The sequence below is a fragment of the Sphaeramia orbicularis genome, chromosome 17 (genome assembly GCF_902148855.1).
Source record: "Sphaeramia orbicularis chromosome 17, fSphaOr1.1, whole genome shotgun sequence".
In the NCBI taxonomy this organism is placed as follows: domain Eukaryota; kingdom Metazoa; phylum Chordata; class Actinopteri; order Kurtiformes; family Apogonidae; genus Sphaeramia; species Sphaeramia orbicularis.
Genome location: NC_043973.1, coordinates 17,839,496 through 17,863,251, shown reverse-complemented (window position 1 = coordinate 17,863,251; position 23,756 = coordinate 17,839,496). Strand labels below are relative to the sequence as shown.

Sequence of the window (23,756 nt, the reverse complement as noted above, 5' to 3'; positions counted from 1 at the left end):
TTGATGACTTTTGATGGTCTAATCATTTTTCAGCGACTGTATGTTTGACACCCCTACTCTAGATGTTGTTTTCATTTCCATCGGTTCATTTGTTGTATGTTTTAATGACTGTAGTTATTCTCCACTGTATGTACCCTACCGGTCAAAAGTTTTAGAACACCCTAATTTTTCCAGTTTTGTATTGAAATTCAAGTAGTTCAAGTCCAATGAACAGCTTGAAATGGTACAAAGGTAAGCGGTGAACTGCTAGAGGTAAAAAAAAAAAAAAAAAAAGGTAAGGTTAAACAAAACTGAAAAATAATGTACATTTCAGAAATATACAAAGAGGCGAACAAGAAATAGGTTAACAACTTAAAGCAGTTCTGCAGCAATGGAGGTTGATCAAGCCTGGAAAAGTTGGTGCTACCAATTCCTACAGGTGTCCCAACGTTTGTGAATTCCTTCCAACCCCCTCTGTCTGCATAAAAGTAGTGTTGGAACACACTTTGGTACCATACCGTTGGGAGCATTATTTGAACAGTATTGTACTGCAGAAAGTAGTGTGTTACTGTAAAAATGGAAAAGAGGAAAAGACAATTAACGATAGAAGAGAGACAGACCATCAGAACACTTAAAAATGTAGGTCTGTCCTACAGAAAAATGTCCAAGAAAGTCCAGGTGTCAGTAAGTCCAGTTTCCTTCCCCATCCAAAGGCACTCAGAAACTGGAGGAAATGCTGACAGGAAGAGGTCTGGCAGAGCCAAAGACACAACAGAATCAGAAGACAAGTTTATGACAGTCAACAGCTGGAGTGAGAGGAGACTCACAGGACAACAGCTTCAAGCACAGTGAAGATAGTGGTCGTAGTAAGCAAGTCTGAGTTTAACTGTGAACACAAGACTTCCAGTTGCAGGTTTGATCAGTCCATAACACCTTCTTCCAGTCTTCAGCAGTCCTCTGGCAGTGTTTCATGGCCCAGGCAAGCCTCTTTTTCTTATTCTGAAGTGTCAGCAATGGCTTTCTTACTGCAACTCGACCCATCAAACCTGCAACTGGAAGTCTTCAGTTCACAGTTAAACTCAGACTTGCTTACTATGACCACTATCTTCACTGTGCTTTCAGCTGTTGTCCTGTGAGTCTCCTCTCACTCCAGCTGTTGACTTGTCATAAACTTGTCTTCTGATTCTGTTGTGAATGTGTGTGTGTGTGTGTATATATATATATATATATATATATATATATATATATATATATATATATATATATATATATACACACATATATGTGTGTGTGTGTGTGTGTGTAATTTTCAATGAGACTAAGTTGTACAAACCACTGATAAAAACTATATTTTGACAGTTTATCAGTGCTTATACATGTGATACATTCATAAAAATATATTTATTCAACATTTTTGTTGTGAAACCTCCTGTAATTACACAAGATATTTGTCAATTAACAAACAAGTTTTGTTAAACTTACAGAACAAATACTTCTTTAACAGCTAATTGACAGTAATTTTATCTGGTTTTAATATTTTTTACAGTATTAAACTTTAAATTAACAGTTTAATCTCATGAATAGAAAAAAAATATTTGTGAAATTATGATACATTTGCAAATGTATTTTAACTGTATTTTTCTGTGAAAAAAGAAAAAAATTCTTTTAAAAGATTGAAATTTTATGGTTATTCAGTTACAGTTTTCTTTGTGTTATTTTACATTTGATGTGTAAAATCACAGTCTATTTTTGTCATTTCATTGATATTTTCCTGTATCTTAAAAATACAAGAAAATCTGTAAAATAAACAGTGAAAATTCTGTTAAATTGCAGATTTTTTTTTACAGTGTATAAAAAGTACTCTAATTTGCTACAGTTGGAGCTGCATTAAGCTGAACAGTGGTGTGTTATTAGAATGAAACTCTAATAAAGGAGAACGAACATCATTGACTTTCCCAACCTGGCAACTGCTGTTTTAATCAGTATCTAATTCATTAATCATAAGTTAGTACTTGAAACACAATTAAAAATGTGGCATCAGGTTATCTGTACTGTAGATCAGTGGTTCAAGTGTATACTTACATTAGCCTACACCTTCCTTCCTTAATGTTTAACCCTTTCATGCATGAATTATGAGGACCTTAATGTGTCAAAACACAGTAATGTCCCGTCAGAGAGCGAACTTTAATTGATTGCCATTCCAACATTTATTTCAATATAAAGTAGCTCCTTGTTTTAGATAATCCCTTATGTCAAAAGCAAAAATCAATTTAAAAGTAAAAATGTGGGTCAAGTTGTCTCTAAAATGTCCCGTCAGAGAGATTTTGAATACCGTGTTTTGACCCTAATCAAGATATTGAGTGTTTTTATTCCTCTTTTGGCATGAAAAAAAACAATGTGATTGAAAAATTTTTTATGAACCGATTTTTCATGGAGTTGCAAAAATATCCACTCAGTTTGACATTATGCATTTAATTTTTGAAGCAAAGAAACATGTATTTACTGATACACTGTGTGAAAAGTATGAAATAAATTTTTTAAAATGCTGTTAATCTGATGTTTTGTCACATTTTAACATACTCTAATATTAGTTATTATTCACTTTATGGAGATAATGTGCAAAAAAACCAAACCTTTTTGTTAAAGAAAAATGGTTCATTACAGCCTATTAACAATAATTAGCAACTGATTTACACTTAAACATGTTAGTGCAGATCAAGTTTATCAAGAACAGCAAAGTTACAGTAATGGTATGAATGTCAGTGTATGGGATGATGCACTGTGTTGGCTGATATGCAAGTAAAACAGTAAAATCCATGAATAAACAAGAGAACAGCTGTAGAATAACTGTCCACTGTAGTGACCACCATGCATAAAAGGGTTAACAAAGTGAATTTCTCCCTGGGGATCAATAAAGCTAATCTATATCTGTTAAAGTTTCTAGATGTCTGAGATGTATAAGTAGAAGTGGAGGTGTAGTTATCATGTGTTGCAGGCATTTAGTCCAAAAACTCTCCTTCCAACCATCTAACTCCCTAAAAAACCACAGTGGTTTCATTTCAATCCAGGATAAAACTAAAGCATAATGTACACACAGGACATTATTCACACAAACCTTCCCGAGTTGAAAATGTTTGATTCATTAAGCGAGCTCAGAGTCCAGCTGACCTTCATCAGGGAATACAATCTCCATGACTGCTGAAGGTCAAACGGCACGAATCCACCAACGCTCAAGTGACCCCCCCCCTTCACATTTTAATGGATACATCAGACAGGCTACAGTACAGGGATTCAGAATGATTGATTGATCCATTCAGTCACTGAAAAGTCTGCGCAGGACCCGCCTGCTGCTCTATACGCCCATTATACACTGAACAAAAACATAAATGCAACACTTTTGTTTTGGCTCCCATTTTACATGAGCTGAACTCAAAGATCTAAAACTTTTTCTGTGTACACACAAGGTTTATTTCTCTCAAATATTGTTCACAAATCTGTCCAAATCTGTGTTAGTGAACACTTCTCCTTTGCTGAGATAATCCATCCACCTCACAGATCTGGCATATCAAGATGCTGATTAACCCTTTCATGCATAGTGGTCACTACAGTGGAGTTATTCTCCAGCTGTTCTCTTATATATTCATGGGTTTTATTGTTTTAGTTCCGTATCAGCCAACACAGTGGACACTTATGCATATGTAACTTTGCTGTTCTTGATAAACCTAATCTGCAGTGACATGTTTGAGTGTAAATCAATTGTTATTAGACTGTAATTATTTTTTCTTCAACAAAATGGTTTTTTTGTATATTATCTCCATGAAGTGAGTAATAACTAGTATTAGAGTATGTTTAAATATGAGAAAACATCAGATTAGAAGCTTTAAAAGTGTTTATATTTCATAGTTTTCACTGTATATCAGTAAATAACGTTTCTTTGCTTCAAAAATTAAACACATCGTATTCATTTGAGAGGACATTTTTGCAGCTCCATGAAAAAAAAAGGTTGTCAACTGCATTTTTTTTTCATGCCTAAAGAGGAATAAAAACAGGAGGGAAAAAATCATGATTAAGGTTCTCATAATTCATGCATGAAAGGGTTAAACACCATGATTATTGCACAGGTGTGCCTTAGGCTGGCCACAATAAAAGGCCACTCTAAAATGTGCAGTTTTATCACACAGCACAATGCCACAGATGTCACACGTTTTGAGGGAATATGCAATGGTCATGCTGACTTCAGGAATGTCCACCAGAGCTTTTACCTGTGAAGTGAATGTTCATTTCTCTACCATAAGCCATCTCCAAAGGTGTTTCAGAGAATTCATGAAGAAGACTGTGTGAGGAAAATGGTGGTCACACCAAATACTGACTGGTTTTCTGACGCCCCTGGACCACCCAATACAGTGAAAGTGCACATTAGAGATGTAACAATATGAAAATTTCATTTCACGGTTATTGTGACCAAAATTATCATGATTATCATTATTATCGCGATATTGTTGAAATTGTGCTCAAAATCTTCAAAAAGTACTTATGCACACACTGAAATAATATAACCAAGTTGTATTTTGAAAAATAAATAAATAGAATTAAATAATAGCCACAATGTACTTTGTTGGCAGAAACATTCAAATATTAACATGTAAACAATCACATACACAAATGTGTATTAAAGATGTCACCTTATGGAAACTGTTTGACCAGTTTCCGTGTCAAGTTTGAGTTTCTTTTTCAGAGATAGATAGATAGATAGATAGAGAGAGAGAGAGAGAGAGAGAGAGAGAGAGAGAGAGAGAGAGAGAGAGAGAGAGAGAGAGAGAGAGAGAGAGAGAGAGAGAGAGAGAGAGAGAGAGAGAGAGAGAGAGAGAGAGAGAGAGAGAGAGAGAGAGAGAGAGAGAGAGAGAGAGAGAGAGAGAGAGAGAGAGAGAGCCTAGAGTGCTGCTGCTTCTCCAGGAAATGAGCAGTACCATTGGTTTTCAAAGTGCGGTAATCAAACACAGTTATCATGATAATTAGAATTCAAACGGTAATACTAACCGTCAGGAATTTTACAGCAGTTTATCATTATCCCAGTAATCGTTACATCCCTAGTGCACATTTTAGAGTGGCCTTTTATTGTGGCCAGCCTAAGGCACACCTGTGCAATAATCCTGCTGTCAAATCAGCATCTTGATATGCCACACCTGTGAGGTGGATGGATTATCTCAGCAAAGGACAAAGGAGAAGTGTTCACTAACACCGATTTAGACAAATTTATGAACAATATTTGAGAGAAATAGGCCTTGTGTGCACATAGAAAAAGGTTTAGATTGTTGAGTTCAGCACATGAAAAATGGGAGCAAAAACAAAAGTGCTGCATTTATATTTTTGTTCAGTGTTTATAATAATAATAATAATAATAATAATGATAAAACACAGAAAATACAAATACGGATGTTTTTTTTTTTTCAAACACTGTATTTTTCCCATCTCCACATAACCATCAAAATGACATGTTTAGAGTTTAGAATGTTTTATTATAGTTTATTGTGATAGCATTTTCATTTTTTCTTTTTTTTAAGTTTTATTTTTTCCAAAGAACAAACACAGCAAATAACGTTGAGGGGGAGGAGGAGAGGCAGGAAGAGGAGGGGAGAGCGAGAGGAGGGCCACATAGATTAGATAGATAGATCAATCCATAGATAGATAGATAGATAAGATAGATTGATAGATGCGTCAGGTTTGGCTTGATCCTCCCCCTGTAACCCCTCTGAGTCCACGCACACGCACACACATACGCACTACATGTCGCTTTTACAAAGAATAATCATCATCAGAATAAGATTAATAACTGTCTGAATATATCTAGGAATTCAAAAATAAAACTAAAACAAAAGAGGAACACGTTGCTGAGGAAAACTGCAGGCTTCCAAACAGATTCATAGGCCCTGCTGTGAAAGCCCAACACTCCCTACAGTTGCACAGTTAACCTGGAGAGGACACAGCTGGCTTAGGTTGACGGGGGATTATATGTATGCATCATCTACGTATGCATGCATATCCTGAACGCTGGCTGGGTGTGTGTGTGTGTGTGTGGGCACGGAGGGGATGGGAGTCATGAGTGTGTCCGACGAGAAATGAATTCAGTTGTGGATGTGGATTCATCTAAAATGCCCCAAATCATAAACAATTGAGTCAAACTAGTTACTATGACTTTACATATCACTCTACGTGTGCATCTGTGCATGTGTAACGCATTGATAACTAGCTAGTTAGTGGTAAAATGCCTATTTGCTCATAAAAAGGGTCGGTTTAATACAATTTAGCAGCTGTCCAAATCTCTCAGAGGGGTGGAGTTAAGGCAGACAGCTGATCTCAGGTCAGATCTAAAGGGGCTTGGGTGACATTTGTATTTTTTTTTTTTTGTTTTTCCCTCCAGTTTCTGACAAAACACAGGTAAACACAATAATTTGGCATTAAAAGTTGGTAGAGCGCTAATGGTTTGATGGTCTGAGAGGAAGAGAGAGCGAATCAGAGGGATGAGACGAGAAGGAGGGAGGGCAGGAGGGAGGGATGGAACGATAAGTAACTCAAAATATGATCATAACAGTAAAATGGTGCCGGTTACATCAGGGGATCTCGAAGCAAAAAACAAAGCAGCAGTCATCGATCAAGCTCTAAACAGTATACATTATATATCTGCCTGCTAATTCATGGTGGAAATCTGGGCTTAGAAGGGAGACGCCTTGACATTTTCAGCCGGAGTCTGTCCTTCACCAGGGACTCAATGCCTCTACGTGGTCCTGTTAACAGCCTGTTATCATTCATACTTGTCATTTAAAAGAAAGGGCACCACCAACCCGAAAGTAGCAGGGGCCGCTGGGTACCTTTGGGTTTAAATGAGTTTTGTTAAAAATGCTAAAAAGCTGTTTGAAAGGCCTTTTTTTTCCAGCTCTGATGAGGGAATGACAAGACTACAACAAGCCAAGCCTCACCTTTAACAGCCAAAAAAAAAAAAAAAAAAAAAAAAAAGAAATAACAATAAGCTACAGAAAATTAAAGAGCCATATATACACAGAAACGCACCCGATAAATACAGTTATCAAAAAAAAGATTGATTTTTTTTTTTCCAAATCTACTGTCCTCTGTTTAACTTCATATTGGCAGCCGCTGCTCTCAACATCCCCTAACGTTTCCACTTTACGCTTCTTTTTTTTTTTTCTTCCTGCAGTCCCAAAAGGATCCATTTTCACACTCAACAGTTTGGTCTTTTATTCTCTCCCCAGACATTTTAAAACACTTTGTAAGCCACAACCAGTTTATAGTGTTCATTAAATACAAAACATCTGCAAGTCAGACAGAGATAGAACATAATAATGTGACAAAAAACAGGGAAAGGAAGCACAAAATAGCATCATACGCACATTGTTGGTTGATTAACTGACTTGAATGCCTCCTACAGCGTACAAAACTGACATGCTGGAATACCTATATCATCCGTATGCACACAGGCACAGTATGTAAACTCACTCGACGTGTAGAAACATGTCCTGCTGTCAACGTGCTGCATCATTTTCTTTAAAAACATGAACTGATGTGTGTATATAGACACAACATAGCGCATGGTTTATTCCGTACAGTCAGTTCTGCCTCTCTGGACAAAGTCAACTCACCATTTACAAAAATATCGTTTTTAATGACTTGGAGGCGCTGAAATATCCCAACAGCCTCATGAATGAATGATAAGGGATGTGGAAATTAAACTGCTGGAATGTAACTCTGCACATTCCAGCATTTTTATGAATAAAATGATTAAAATCTAGTGAGAAAAAAAAAAAAAAGTGCAAAACTTGAGAATACGGTGGATAAATCTGAAGGTGAAGCTGACTCTGTCCCCGTTAAGACTGTAGATATCACGCTGACTTAAAGGGACACAACCCCTTGACCCTTAAATTTATGGTCGAGAGACAAAGGAGGGACAAAACTAAGAGACAGACAGAGAGAAGAAGAAGATACAGAGAGGATGAAAGAAGGATGGATGGATGAAAGAATGGAGCAGTAGAGAGAGAGAGAGGTTAACAAACTGTTAGTGAGCCTGGACAGTTCTGTAGAAACGAGAGGGAGGGTTGGAGAGGGCAAAAAGGTGGAGGGGGAAGAGGAGGGAGGAGGGGGGGGGTCACGGTCAGGGGAGGAGGAGGAGGTGGTGGTGTGTTCAGGAGCTTCAGCAGCAGCCCCCTCCAGCCTGTTGGCCTCCCTGGCTACCGGACAGTGTGGAGCTGGGGGTAGGATGCTGGGGTCCAATCTTAATACCATTAGCCTGTGAAGACAAACACAGAAAGACAAAAAAAAAACACTCAGTTTTCTTATTTATCACAAGACTTTTCATCAACAGCGTATTAAGATTTGGAGGTTCATTATGCAAGAGTCAAACGCCCTTCAGGTGCAGATGTGAAGCTCATTTTATAGTCAGTTTTTTGTTGATGTCATCTAACTCCATTTCATCCTAACACCCACAGTATAGTGAATTTTATCCACTTTAGATGCTTTATGCACAAAATCCTTCGTCAGTGCCTCTCTTAAGCTCCCAGTACAACACAGATAAACACAAATATACCAGTCAATCATACATTAACCCTTACATGGGTTTATACTGTATATTCTCTAGTATCTCACCCATCAATGACAAAAAAAATGTTTTGAAACTATTCTTAGGGTATTTTAGAGTGTCATTTTCTGTTTCCTGGAAAAATGTAACAATACATTTGTTGATCCTGCTTTTGGGAATAATGACACATGCACACAAATACTGATATTTAGCAAAATGATTGGGCCTCTTAACCAGACCTAAACTGCATTTAAGATCATGAAAACAAAGGCTGAAGACAGTTAAAAACTGAAGTTTATGTGTATCTGTTGACAAGAAAAATGGAAAGACTGAAAAATGATGGCAACACACCCAATTTTGTGCATTTCTATATGCTTTTTGTTATGAACCTGTGCCTGACATATTAAAAACAGGTGTCTAAATCAGTGTATGACCTGCAGTAGATCGAAGTCAGGATAGATTATTTTGGGAGAAAATCCAAGTAATGTAAATAATAATCTTAGACAACCACCAACTAACACTTAATTTTATCATTTATATCTGCTACATCCAGTATTATCCAGTGTCCACAGTTTTAAGCCCAACAGAAACACTTATCCATCTGAGTGTTTGTACCACTTCATAGTTATTTTTGTGTTGTCATATGGACAGAGATATTCCATTTATTTTGCAAATCATTTATCAGTGAACTTCCTTGTTTTTATAATACTGTGCTGTCCTGTTATAAAGCTTCTAATGAGTCGTCTGCTGTGTAATGGGCCTTGGACTGACTTCAGGCTGTTCAACAGGTTAATCCAGCCACAGAAAATAAATATGCTATTGTAATATTAAGGGGAATGTCATGAGGAAGACATGTCTTCCTTTTCATGTACATTATTTATTAAGGATCACTGGCTGAAATTCTGGGCTGATGTGCCAGGGAACAAATTATTTTACAAAAAAACATGTAATCATGAAACCTTTAATATAAATAAACAGAAACATCAGTCATTGCAGTCTGAAATGAAATATTTGCTGTATAAATAACAATATGCATTCCTTTTATTTATGTATGATTTGTTTAATGAACTCAGCAAAACTCCATGAAAGAGTTTCTATTAAAAAAAAAAAAAAAACACAGCGCAGCCTAACAAATTGTAATTATAATTACTGACTTAAAAAAAGAAACAACAACACTCCAAAATGTGTGTCATTGCTTTCACAGCGAGATTAACACTGTACAGCGCCTGCAGGGGCTCCTATTAGATCACATCATAAGAGAAGCAACAGGTGCTGCTGTGTTGCACAAAGGCAAAGGAAAAACCAGCAACACTCAAGGACATGGGCAGAAAAAAGGAAAGCGTGTATAAAAGATGGGAAACAGGGAGAGAGGGAGGCAGGTGGGTGGTAGAGAGAGGGTTCTTTCATCTCTCTCTCATCCCTTCAGACTGGAGCTCTCCCTCTTTCTCGCTTTGTGTAACGTAGGCCTCGCTTTCCCTCTGTATTTCATCATTTCTCTCTCCACACTCCGACCCTGGCTCGCTCACTCCTCTGTATATATTTATCTCTCTCTCTCAGTGTAACTCCCCCTCCTACACTCAGTAGCAGTAGTGCCTCTGGGAAACACTGTATGCCTTTAAATCACATTTATTGAGCTAAGGCCATGTGTGAGTGTGAGTGTTTTCTCATACTGGCTGCCAACATTTCTGGTGGGGCTTCCCTCTCGCTCTCTCTCTTAGCCAGTCAGCTGATGTGGTTTGGCTGGCCGGCCTGTCTTCACTCCGTCTAACTGTTACTAATAACAAAAACACTCTGTGGCTGGCTAAATGCAGTCTCGTCTGTGTAACACTTGTGCTTTCTGGCTGGCTTCGAGGCTACAATATGGACACTGCGCCTTTGGTAACCATTTGACATCCAGTCATCCAGATAAAAACATCACTGTTTGTAAACTTGATACTACAGTAGGTAGTGCAAAAAAACAAAACAAAACAAAACTGGATGTTGTTATTAACAAGCTATTAATTAGAATACAATTATTTAGAAGGGCTCACTGGAACCAAGATCTGCTCTCAAGACCGACCACGAGAAATGTCCTGAAAATGACAAGGTTTCATGTCATAAATCATGAGCTGCACGCAAAGATATTCCCATATACAACTGTGAATGTGAGTAGAAATTACCATCATGGGAACTCTTGCACCTATGCAGAAAAGGAAAGCACATTTCACACATAATATTAACTTTAAATGTAAACCTTTGGTTTCTGTTTTTAGTCCTTTTCTCCGCTTAAAGCTATATGCTCCAGCTCCTTTGGCTGACAGAGAAATTCAACTCTTGACGTGTTACTCACCTCTGCACAGCCGACAAAGCCCTGCATTACAGCAGGTGTGAACTTCTGATTGTCAACTGACGAATGTAGACCTCTTAATCAAACAATGGGAATGTGTGGAGGAGGGTGTTAAAAATGTTATTTGACCATCTAATTGGCACATCTCAGGGTTTTCCCTAGTTTTCGGAGGGGTTTGGGGGCGGTGGTCGCCACAAGTTGGGGTCTTCGACAGAGTAAATTTATTTTCAATTAAAAACTATGCAGCTTTGGACAGACGTTAAATAGAGCATTTTCTAACTTCAAAGATATGGTAAAGATACTGTGTCGTACTGATCTCAATTAACATAAACATATAAATCATATGTTAGATGGAAAAGCAACCTGTTAACATAATATATAAACTAGAAGCACTCGGAGAGCGCAGACCTCCACCAAGGCTGATCAGTGGGCCCCCCCGTGGGCCCCCCCGCCCCCAAATACCACCAAAATTTAATCATTTCTTCCTTATCCCATTTCCAACAAACCCTGAAAATTTCATCCAAATCTGTCCATAACTTTTTGAGTTATGTTGCACACTAACGGACAGACAAACAAACAGACAGACAAACAAACAAACAAACAAACAAACCCTGGCAAAAACATAACCTCCTTGGCGGAGGTAATCATAAAAGTGAGTCAAAACCAGAACTTCAGGCACTGCAACTAAGTCTTATGATTTTTCCCAGCTCCTAATCCTGGTTTGATAGTTGCATAACTCCACCCACAAACCTGAAGATGCTGATTTTGTTGCAACACAAATTGAGCCCTATTCATTTTTTGAGGTATGAGCGAATTTCTTTGCAATGCAACCAAGTTCTAGCTCTAAACAGTGTTACAAAATTTTAAGAATCTGAGAGAAAACACTGTACATTGAAGTATATTTTGCAAAATTCTATAGAAGAAGCTTTGTGATAAGACTCGAATGAATGGGAAAATACCCACAGTGGAGAATAACTGGTGTCTGAGATTTTCAATCTCAATATGCCCCTTTCATACTAGATCCTAAAGTATTTTTTGAATGAAATTTTTTGTCACACAATACTGAATCGGAGATCCTAAACCTTGACTCGTTATATACAACTTGTGTTTCTACACATTTTTCCAGATTTCTACCTGCAGAGATAGATCCTTATCTACATTGTGACGTAAATGAATATACGTCCCCACAGTCGGCATAAGCAACAGGTGATGAGGTGTGGAGGCGGCATTGCACATTTGCCCGCTTCTAGTAATTCTTCACTGATAGACTGTTGCTTTGAAGCGGAGAGGCCGCATTCAGTCCAACTTGCACTGTGTGTGAAAACTCACAGCCCTTTCATTCATATGAAAGGGCTCATCAGTCAATACAGCAGGGGGCCAATGCAGGGGGATAAAGCAAAAGAGAGAGAGAATGTACAGTGCACATATGTCCTTCTCAGATTTAGCGGCCTAAATGTGGTCATGGTCTAACACTTGTACACGCTAACTGGCTAGCAGGCCGGCCGGTGGACATTCCTGCCTGGATAACTATTCCAGAGGAGATAAGCATCTGGCTGACTGGATAGCAAACTTACAGACTGACTGGCTGGCTGCATGTTTGTTTTCTTGCCGAATGACTGAGACCTTGTGGGATGTGAGGAATTTATGAGTTGGCAGAATGCCGAGAGAGAAAGAGAGAGAGACAGAAAGAGAGCTGAGGAGTGAAGACAGAGTGAGTGGAAAATAGAGCAGGGAAGGGGAGTTTTGCTTGGCTGGAGTCAAAGGAAGCAGAGGGGACGGGTTTTTTCCCCTTCTTTTTGAGGAGAGAGGGAGCGTGGCAAACCACACACACTGCTGGAAAACCACAGTAAGGAGACAGAGGAGAGGACAGGGGGAGAACAAAGGGTGGGGGAGCTTTAAAAAAAAAAGGTTGGAGAAGAAGAAGAAAAAAAATATGAGGGAACAAGCTTTTCTAGTGCGTCTCACCTCATTGTTGATATCAAACACTCCCTCCTGGATCTTCTCATAGATCTCCTTGGCTGTGTTGATGAAAGCCTGAGATACAGACAGGAAGAGACAGACAGAGTTTTACAGCACTGAACATTTTTCAGGTGTTGAAATGGACACACCTAGAACTGCCTGCTAAATACTGTTTAAACATAACTTTGGTTTAGTACAAAGCTTTGCATACTTAAGGCTGTGCATTCAGTACCGTACATCCAGTCCTTAACATGAACCATCTCATATAACACCCTGTAGGATCTTAAGAATAGACCTTCTTTAAAATCACAGATGATTGCAGGTTTTACTTTTGGTCAAAATGTGGCCAGATGATACAGCTGAAAGTTCAAATTTCCACATTAGGTGTGTCCAATGCCCGACAAGAGGCTTAGACATTCTTCATATTAGAGTTGGCTGCCAAACAGCAAAGCTTTCTTTAGTTTTGTTAATAAAAAAACACCCTAAAGTCAAACAACCAAATATAAACGTCATGAAAAGAACCTGTGTGTGGTATCATCAGGCAGATTGAAATTCCCATCAGCTTTGAACATATAATTGAAAAGTTTTCGACACAGAACATAAGCGTAACTGTAGTAAAATGGAAATAGGCTAAAACACAGGTATAGAGTCAATAAAGTCAGTATCAAACCATGATGCTATGTTCACACTGCCAGCCTTAGTGCTTATCTCTGATGTTTTGGTCAGCTGATCACACTATTTTTTTTTTTTTTTTTAAAACATGGCCAAAATTAGATTCCAGTGTGAAGTGGTAACTATCCTGAACTGATCAGAAGCAAAAAAGCAGTGACATAACAAGCAATCACATCATTTCCTTCCATAAAACAATATTGTAAGACATACTGAAATTACTCAGCAACTTAAAGTAGTGCTCTCAAACCTTAATTTAGATTAAATGTATAATTATTAATCTTCATTGCACAGTAACACGGTCCCTGACATTGTTTTATGATTATATAAGATGTTTTACAACTCATTCCAGTGCAGAGTTGTGAGTCCCAATGAATTTTAATCTGACTCTTTAGATTGAGGTCTCATTTTAAAGATCAGATCTGTATGTGTTTCAGGATCACACATCAAAGTGTCCCAGACCAGAATTGAAAAGATCAGATTTCATGTGATATGTACTTTTCACACGGTCAAGAAGGGAAAAAAAAACAGACCTCAGAGTTGTATATGAGTGAAAAGATCATATTTGGGGCATGTTTGCCTTTAGTTTGAAAGTAATGAACATGGTCACAATCCAGAGTTATGGCATTGACGTCATGTGAATGTTTGTGCCAAATTGGAAGGAATTCCCTCATGGCTTTATGAAATTTCTTGATGGATGGACTCAAGGACAACCTGAACAATGAATTCCTCAAGCTGGCATCAAAAGCGCATATTTCAGATTTTGTTACCTTTACATAGCACGTTTACACATTTATAACACGAAAATACACTGAAATACACTTTTTTGGGGGGAAATCAACATGTCTTTATTCATACTGATAAAAATAAATATTAATAAATTAAATGTATGTGGTAAGTATTATCTTAATGGTTCATATTATCAAATGGTCCCACAATGCTATTTAGCTCAGTATCTTCTATAAAGTCTAAACCATTTTCTATCTCACACACAAACATTAGCTTACTGACTTAGTGCTGTGAGGATCAAAGATGTCGGCATAAAGTGGAATTAAGCTCCCTGAGTGACGAGGTTACAACCACGGTATCACAGCATTTGTCTCTAGGGATGTTCTTTATGTGGTAGAGTCTCTGGGGCACAAACCAGAGAACAAATGGGATAAACTACAGCTAGATAAAAAATGAATGAAATAAAAAAACAAAACAAAAAATGAGTTACTTAAATGTGGCATTAGAAGTAAAAATAAGTCCTGAACTCCTACCTGGCACCTTGTCTGAAATAGACAGAGGAGCCCAGGGGTGTGTTCTACTGCACTCATCCTCCATCCTGTCCTCTTTCCATCTCCACATCACCTGTTCTTGTACTTTTTGTGATCTTGGTTCATGGAAATATTAAGTATGAGCGTGTGGATTAAGCTGAAGGACAGCTAAGGAACAGAAATGACCAATATGGAGAAGGAGAAAGCAGAGAAAACAACACAACAGAAAAGAAGAAAATACAGGAAAAAAAAAACAAGCAAAGGCTAAGGAAAATGTCATAAGTAAGGAAGGATGTAAGGAGAGAAGAAAGGACAGGAGGTGAGAAGATGAGAGGATGAGAGGATGCTTACAGGAATCTCTCTCTCTATCTGTCTCTCTAAGGACCATCCCATCAGCCCCGGTGTCCACCCACAGACCCTGACGACAAACCGAGCGCACTGATTGGCTGCCGGATGTCGCTGAGGGGAGGCAGGGTGGAGGTTATGAATATGTATGAACTATAACTGGTTGATATACTGCGAGAGAGAGCGAGAGGGGGGACATGATGGAGAAGTGGGCGGGGGAGGTGGGGAGAGAAATGAATGGGGGAGAATGGAGAGGAGAGCGTGTAAGCGTGGGGGACACGCTGGGGGGGAGGGGGAGGAGAGGAGAGGAGGAAATGGATGGAGAGTGGGAGGAGGAGGTGACGGGAGGATGGGAGGGAGGTAAAGAGCAAATGATGGACGTCGAGGGATGAGGAGGGATGGAGCGAGGAGAGATGAAGAGAAGGGAGGAGAGGAGCGGTATCAGGAGGATTCAGAGGACACTAATGAGACAAATTAATCATAGCATGCACACACACACACACACACACACACACACCTACACACACACACGCACACCCCTCCCCCTCATCTTAACCCTTGAGAGAGAGAGCTCGACAGCGGTGTGGGTGTGTGTTTGCATGATATAGGCCAGGAGAGTGAGGATAGAGAAAAATCAATGTAAACACACATACACACTCATACACACACTGTGGTGCCCTGGGCTGGCATGCTGTGCTGTGTAGGATGGGATTATTTATGTGATTGGATAAGTGAGAAAGGGGTCCCCGAGGACAGCGCCATGCATCCATTACACACAGCAGAACCAGGGGTGTGTCTCAGCGAGGGGTGGAGCACGCTCTGGGACCTAAGTGTGCTTCATGATGCTAATGTGAGGGCTCCAGTGCAATCATCCACGATGCTACAGGTAAATGGTGAAGCCAGCTGGAAATCAGCCAGTTTGGTTCCATTCTAGTCTATTGGGAGGGGGGTTTAGACTTAGAAAATTAAGAAAGTGGCTGTAAGTGGTAAAAGGTTCTCTATGTGAGACATCTGCGTATGCTTATGTGCTTGTGTGAAGTTTGTGTTGGAGTCTGTGTGTCATGTATGGAGCTGGATGTGTCTTAACATTCTATGCTAACAGAAGCCAATATTGCAAACTACTGCAAATTTAGAGGAGAAGAAGAGAGGCATTGATGAACTGAAGAGTGTCAGGATTTTCATCAAAAATCTCAAAAAATCTGGATATTTGTGGGTCTAGGCATCCTAAACCATTTCAAACTAAGTAATGTAGTTAGCCAATGTCAACTAATGTGTAGCTCAGCATAAAACAGACTCCAAAACAAACTTCACATAAGCATGAGCACTTGCAAGTCTTACGCAGTGCACGTTTAGACAGGAAATACTCTGTATGGTTTGACAAGTGGGTAGAGCATGGTGGAGACAGGACATTAAATTAAGAACTTAGGTGTGAAAAAACTCTGCTTCTATACAAGAGCTAATACTGGGTGATGTCGGACCACGAAGTGATTAAGTCATTCTCAATAACGGTCTTGTTTCTTCAGTACTGATACTGAATGTGGTATCATCAGAGATGTTGATGACTTTTCTTTTTTTTCTCCTCTGAATACACCATCCATATGATCATTCGCTTGGTGGATCACCTCCTGTTGTTCATGTATAAACTCATCCAGTTCATCATCATCACCTATGAATGTTCACACAAACCACTGACCCTCACATTGTCTGGAAAGTGTCCTGAGTTCAATTTAAGTGTGGTTTAAGTCAAAACACATAGTTACAGCAACTAAGTAATACATAAAAAGGACAGTAGTCTGCTATATATGTCATTTAATGAGTACAACCTAATGATTAATCAGATGGATTCATTTTGTCCAATATATTTAGTGCAAACTGTAAACTGGGCACATGCTAGTTAATGTCTACAATAAAGGGTAGTAAAGAGGAAGCTGGATGTAAAATCAGCAGTCAGGGGATTCCCACAGAAGTTTTATGTTTTTATTTATAGGTGAATGTTGATCTCACACAAGCTTAAGCCTATCCAGAGCAGGATGAGGACCCACCCGAGACCAGATGACACTGTTATGTTTCTACTGTCCACTGTGAGTTCTCTGTTTCCTATTATAAGTCTGTAACAAAAATGTATAATGACAAAAACAGGCTAGTCCCTCTACATGTCCATGCTTAAGTTTCACCATCTTCATATGGAAGGTTTTCTTCTTCTCTCCATTTCTGTCTGTTTAGTTTTTTGTATTCGTCCGTGCAACAACTGAGCCATACGCAATTTAATGAAACATGCATTCATGCCATATATTTTTTTAGTAATACATTTGCAATTACTGTAGCTACTACAGATACTTCTCCATATTAGTAATGACAGATTCATTATTCTTAATCCAAACGCAGCATTACAAAGGCCTGTTCATCTCCTGTGTACTAAACCTTTGGATCATTATGATGATGACTAATGGTGAAAAAACATCACGGCTTCAAAGAGCCTCGCTGATGATTATAAACACATTTGGCCATAAATCATATTTAAAGATGTATTATTGTCTTGAGCTGGGGATGTTTAGCTTTGAAGAACAAACATAAGCTTCAGATGTCAACAAGCAGCACTGATATCTGTGAAGTAACAGATAATATGTGTGAAATTCTGGTGTGGTGCTAATTCCTTAAGAATTATTACTGGGAAATGTCAGTTAATGTGTTGACCTGCAGGGGACAGCAGATGGGTGGAGATTATGCGTTTTGGACAGCTCTGATATCAGTACATCAAATGATGCTCAAATATTTTAATGCATCATCCCATTTGTCTACAAGTTAGTCAATCCATTGCCTCCGGTGGGTTGTGTTTACAGTCACGGAAAAAATTATTAGACCATCAAAAGTCATCTAAAACAATGGTTTTGCAATCAAGTACTAACTCCTGTGTGTATCAAGTGACTAAAACAGACAGAATAGAAAACATGGAATGCCTAAAAGCACTGTTTTTGGCAGTACAATGCCATAGCTATTGATGTGAGAACTGAAGTGATTTTGGTTATTATCAAGAAAACATGGAAAATGGCTAGATATCAGCTCTGAAATGAAACTCTTATGAGCTATTTTTGTTGTTATCATTACATTTGTCCAAACAAATGTACCTTTAGTTGTACCAGGCATTAAAATTAACAAGAAATTTAAGAAAACAAGGGTGGTTTCATAATTTTTTCCGCAACTGTATATGTTCATCTGTACATGTGTGGATCATTACCTCCTCTACATTAGAGGCAGTCTTGGCTGAAGTCTCCATGAATATGAGGCCATGTTCTCTCGCAAATGCTTCACCTTCCTCTTTCTTCACCTCTCTCCTCGATTCCAAGTCACTAAAAACACAGACACACACATTCGTGGTAAAGATCGTGGTTACAGAGGGCTGTTTCAGAGAGAAGTGAATGTCCAAGCAAACTCAAATGTGGAATTGTGTTATATAAATTACCTTGAGTAATATCTGCATGTAAGTAAAGCCTGAGTTTCTATCAGTGGTGGTGATGTAGTATAATATAGCTGGGCACAATACGAGGAAAATCTGCTATGTATGACATTGCACTGACTTTGTTCAACACGGGGATGATGATAGGATTTCTAGTAAACCTCACACTCACAACTCCAAGTTGATTAATGTGATGGTAGTTGACAGTTTGCTGAGGCTTCATCTGATTGGTCAAATGGTTTGAACATATGGTCTGATAGGTCAAATGTTTACGTGCTAAGTTTTAAACAATGCACATGTAAATTAGATTTTTTTTTTTCTTTTCAGTATTTATTGTATGTTCATAATGTGATGACAAAGAAAATGCAGTTTATCAAGGAGCATCAACCCTGGCTTTTCGGGTCTCACACACTGAAGCAAAACATGACGCAAAAATACTCTTTTCTTTACTAAAACTGCACTATATTGAACTGAAGAAAGATCTTCACAATGAACAAATTACAACATACAAAGAGGTTGCAGTTTGAGTTTAACAAGAAAGTTCTCCAGAAGAATAATCTTGATTCTGTGATTCAAGCATTTTTCACCATTTTCAGAGAGCAAAATTTCAATTAATGAAATGAATTTAATATTGCCCTGTTCTTTGTAGAGCTAATGCTAAGTTGCTAACTCAAACAGTACTTTCTAAGATTTGAACTTAATAACAGCACTGTTTTGCTATTACTATTATCTATAAACTGTTACTACGTGAAGCACTTTCAGCTGGATGTTTGTATGAAAAGTTGAGTTGAGCTGAATTTATATTATGTAACACTGTTATGTCACCTTGGATACAGTGTGAGCCGTTAGTATTGTCAGTGACCAGCTGAGATTAGTTGCAAAAGAGAAGTTCCTCATTTAAACATAACAATAGCACGATATATAGAACTTCCTTGGTGTTTAACATTCAGTCAGCATGTGTAGACAAAACTTTATAACATGCAATGATATGTTACGTAAGCTGTGGTGCAGTATGAGCTAGCTGTGGTTTGGAACTTCCTTATTTAGTATAAACAATGTATTCTTGGTGCTCGCCCCTTGCCTGCTCAAAAGGCAAATATCGTGTTGTCTGTGCCTTCCAATCCTGTATGTTTGGTTTGGTGCGAGTCCACTAAAATCAGCAATGTGGTCTAATAAATTATCATCGATTTGTCTTTATGAAAGGATGAATATCCAATATATTGCCAGGAAATGTAAATGATTTGGTAAAGGAGTGGTGCCCCATCAGTATATGCAGCGGTCACAAATAGGAAGCAATAACCCAGGCTGGACTAGATTGATCCTAATTTACTCAATAAGCATTTTCTGCTTCTGCAAATTCCTCTGTCTTCTGTTTTTGCAGATTAATGATTAAGCTCTCTGAGTGTTATTTGTATTTTATCTCACAACTCATTCTGGAACAACACTATAAAAAAGGTGTGTTTTTAATTGGACTGCATGTGCATATTACTATAAACATGTAACAGCATGTATCCACAGTGTGTGATGCATGTTGCAGTGAGCATGATCCTACCTCTTGTTGCCAATAAGCATGATGACCATATTGGAGTTGGAATGTTGGCGAGCGTCCTCTAACCAGGTCGTCAAGTGGTTGAAGGTGTCCCTTCTGTTAAAACATGCACAGAATAATATTAGTTACTATTCAGAGATAAAGCAGCTGCTGAAGTCAAATATAACTGTCCGCTGTCAGTCACAGAACGCTGTCCTTGGTAATGTCTTTACTAAAAACACTAAATTAAACAATTACTGAAATTGCTATCTAAGATTTTGACCTTTACATTCTATTCTAGTATATATTTATTTCTTTACACCCTCTCGTATACTGCTCACTGGAGTAAAATGCCATATCACTGTGAACTCTATTCCACCTCTGGTCTAAAACTACTCTTTCTATTTCATTCTTTCAGGAATTACAAGTGTGACACCCTGTAATGACTGTATGTGTTTGTGTTATTTTATGACTAAATTCTCAACGCTGTGATGCTAATTTACAAGATCTGTGTTTAATCCAGGTGCTCACAACTTGGAAACAGGAACATAAAAAAGCTTTGAAAAAAACGCTGCCTTCTGTTGGGGAAAATGCACAAAGTATAGAAGACAGAAGTGAGAAATTAATACTTTTGGTCAAAGTAACTGGTCCTAACTTTACACTGAAATTGTACATTTGATTTTTGTTGCATATTTATTGTTCATTGTTCACTGTTTATAGAGTGTGGACATTTTATTTCTTTGTTTGTACCATTTGTATTTATTATTGTTACAGTGTTCACACTTACTTTTAATATAATTCTAATACTGTGCAGATATTTAAAAACAAAACAAAAAAAAGCTAAAATCCAAAAATCCAGTAGCATACCAAGGGCCACATGGCATTTTTTTGTGACAGAAAAGCAATGGCAGGTGTTGGGGTAGTGCTTATGGGGCGAGGGAAAAAAAAGAACGATGCCCAAGATTTCCTTTCTAAAACAACACTCAGGGTCTCACCAATCTGCTCCACAACTGAGCTTTTCCGTACCAGTTCTGATAACTGCTAAGCTCAGGATAAATGGACAAACTTCATCATGTGTTTGTTTCCAAGGTACATGAGTATCACCCAATCTAAGTGACTGTGGGTGACTGGGTGTGGGTGGGTGCCTGTCCTCACACATTCACACCAATTAACAAAAAGGGGAAAAAAAGATGTTCAAAGAACACCCTTTGTAGACAAAGGCCCTAAGGGTAGATTTATGTATGAAGCCCTCTGGCAGCAGTGTTAACAGTGTATCTGATCTTCTTCACAGTGGCTTAGGCAGGTCCACCTGGCCTTTACCTTGTGATGTCATAGACTAGCAGTGCTCCTGCAGCTCCTCTGTAGTAAGACCGGGTGATGGACCGGAACGACTCCTGACCAGCCTGGAGAAACACATACATATATTAATAAACAGAAATTGAAATGTGAATAATTGAAATGAACACAGAAATGATCCTGATGCAGCCATGCTCTTGCTCAATAGATGTCTTTAAGTTCTAGAAATATATCCTCAAACCAGCAACACAAGTTATTTGGTCCTGATGGCATCCCCTGGTCCTTGTGCGAACTGTTTACTGTTAAAGTCCTGATTCTGTAGCAGAATCCAGCTCCAGGTTTTGAGTCAGCTGGTAAAGGACAGGACAGAGCAGGGCCTGTAATTGGATACAATGGAGTTCTCTCTTTCTTTCTCCATCTATCTGTCACAGTCCCTTTTCTTTCTCTCTGCTCATGTGTCTAACCTCCCAGTTTCCCTATCTATGAACACACTATGAAGGTCACATTAGCTGAGGTGTTATATGGATTAAATCTGTAACAGTCATGCCATACAGAAAGTCACCTTGTTCGTTCACTCCCTCTTCCTTTATTACCTCCTTATTGTCTTACCTTCACCGTCTCTCACTTTTCATTCTTTCTCTCTTAATCCCTGGGCCTCCCTTCTTCCCATCACCCCTTTCACCATGTAGTGTTCTTACCACCCCCACCACTCTGAAATGTCTATTCATCCTCTGTCTATGTCCAGTGTACAGTAACAATGTTGTCTGTGTTTCAGCCAGGCCAGAGGAGAAAACAAAACAGGACTCTATCCTAGCAGCTGCAGCTCTGACCTCATCTGAACAAGCAGTCAGTCAGTCAGTCAGTCAGTCAGTGAATCATTCAAGCAGCCAGAGGAGCAGGCAGCCAGTTCGTCATCGAGGAACCCAGTCTGTTCAGGGAACCAGTCAGTCACCAGAGTCACAGGACTAGTCGGTGAGCTAACAGCCAGGTAGCTGTGGCGCTGTTACAGTCCTTTAGTCATTCAGGGAGCAGCCAAGCAGCCAGTAATGCTATTAGTGAATAAATGATAAATAAGGGTGAAAGAGAAGGAACACTGTGTCTGTCTGCCATCTGGCCTTCAGGCTTTTACACACACACACACACACTCACACACACACACACACACACAGGACATGTGCAGCCTACACAAAGATCCAACTGGTTTCACTGGCCATTTGGTGGTGATGGGGGGTCATCAGGAAAGCAACGACAAGTCACAGAGCTACTCTTTCAGTTTTCAAGTATCCATTAAAGACTGTTTTACTCTGAGGAAGATCAGTAACTAATGTGAGTGGTAATAAATGACCTGAGGAAGTGCGAGAGCGGAGAACCGTGGCCGGTGCTGCTGTGAGCGCATGCTTTCACGGCTTTTCAAATGGAGCAATGACTCCACCTGCTGGTCTACCAGTGAAGTGCATGTTCAGGAAACCAACTTTATACACTGTCGCCGATAAAGGTGGAATAGTTTTGTTTTCAGATGCATCCTTCTTTTTATTCCTATTTACATACATCAGTAATTGCCTTTGACCAGGTGCAATGACTAAATACTCTAGACTATATATACTCCCAGTTGCACTTTATCTATCCACAACAAATTACACTGATTCATAATCACAATCATTTCATGACGAGAGGTAAAAATACTTCATCCCAACTTTATGGGCAACATTGTATTTGTTTTCTTTGTAAATATACTAGAAACGTCTATACAAATGCTAGCAGTGTAATACATACAAATGCAGTTTAACACTTATGTAAAAATGTGTTTGTTGGAGTTTTACCATCATTGGCAATGTCTTTTATTTTTGCAATATTTAGTGCCACATTCATTCTCTTTGACAAATACACAGCTGGAGAGGAACATAGATCAGAAACACACTTTAAAAAATACAAAAAAAACAAATAACAAATACTGACATATCAATCAGCATTAGCAAATAAACAGTCACTTCACTGATCACAGCAGTCGATTTTTAATCTTTTGTCACATAAAAGGTTGTGTCACTAATTTGTATGAATGAATAAATGTGTTGATTCTAAGATACTGTGACACAGACCAGAAGTATTCTATAAAACTGTACTTTTATGTTCATGTGATGAGGATGTCTTTGTTTACTTGGCACAAAATTCAAGTCCAAGACAAATCAAGCATATTTTAGATTCAATTGTGGTGTGGTATGACACGTATGTACATACAGATTTTTATGTTGTCTGACAACATTGAACACTGGGTATTTTTTTAACACTGATATATTCTTTGCATATTTATTACTTTTCACAGTTATTCATTTAATTCTTTTGTGTCCAAAATGTTATTT

General features: G+C 38.6%; 1 protein-coding gene across 2 annotated transcripts in view; it reads right to left on the bottom strand.

Annotated features, from left to right (window-relative positions):
* Positions 1–6,370: 6,370 nt before the first annotated feature.
* The window catches only part of rab2a (RAB2A, member RAS oncogene family), a 31,445-nt gene continuing 14,059 nt past the window's right edge, over positions 6,371–23,756 (bottom strand). The window contains exons 4-8 of one of the 2 annotated variants that reach the window (XM_030160253.1): positions 21,424–21,506; positions 20,128–20,220; positions 18,357–18,468; positions 12,855–12,923; positions 6,371–8,275 (exon numbers count right to left, since the gene is read on the bottom strand). In XM_030160253.1, the coding sequence (XP_030016113.1) occupies positions 8,180–8,275; positions 12,855–12,923; positions 18,357–18,468; positions 20,128–20,220; positions 21,424–21,506 (453 nt within the window). In that variant the 3' untranslated portion in view covers positions 6,371–8,179. Of the gene's footprint in view, positions 8,276–12,401; positions 12,924–18,356; positions 18,469–20,127; positions 20,221–21,423; positions 21,507–23,756 lie in introns of those variants that run through there. The other variant, XM_030160251.1, reaches the window with a different exon arrangement.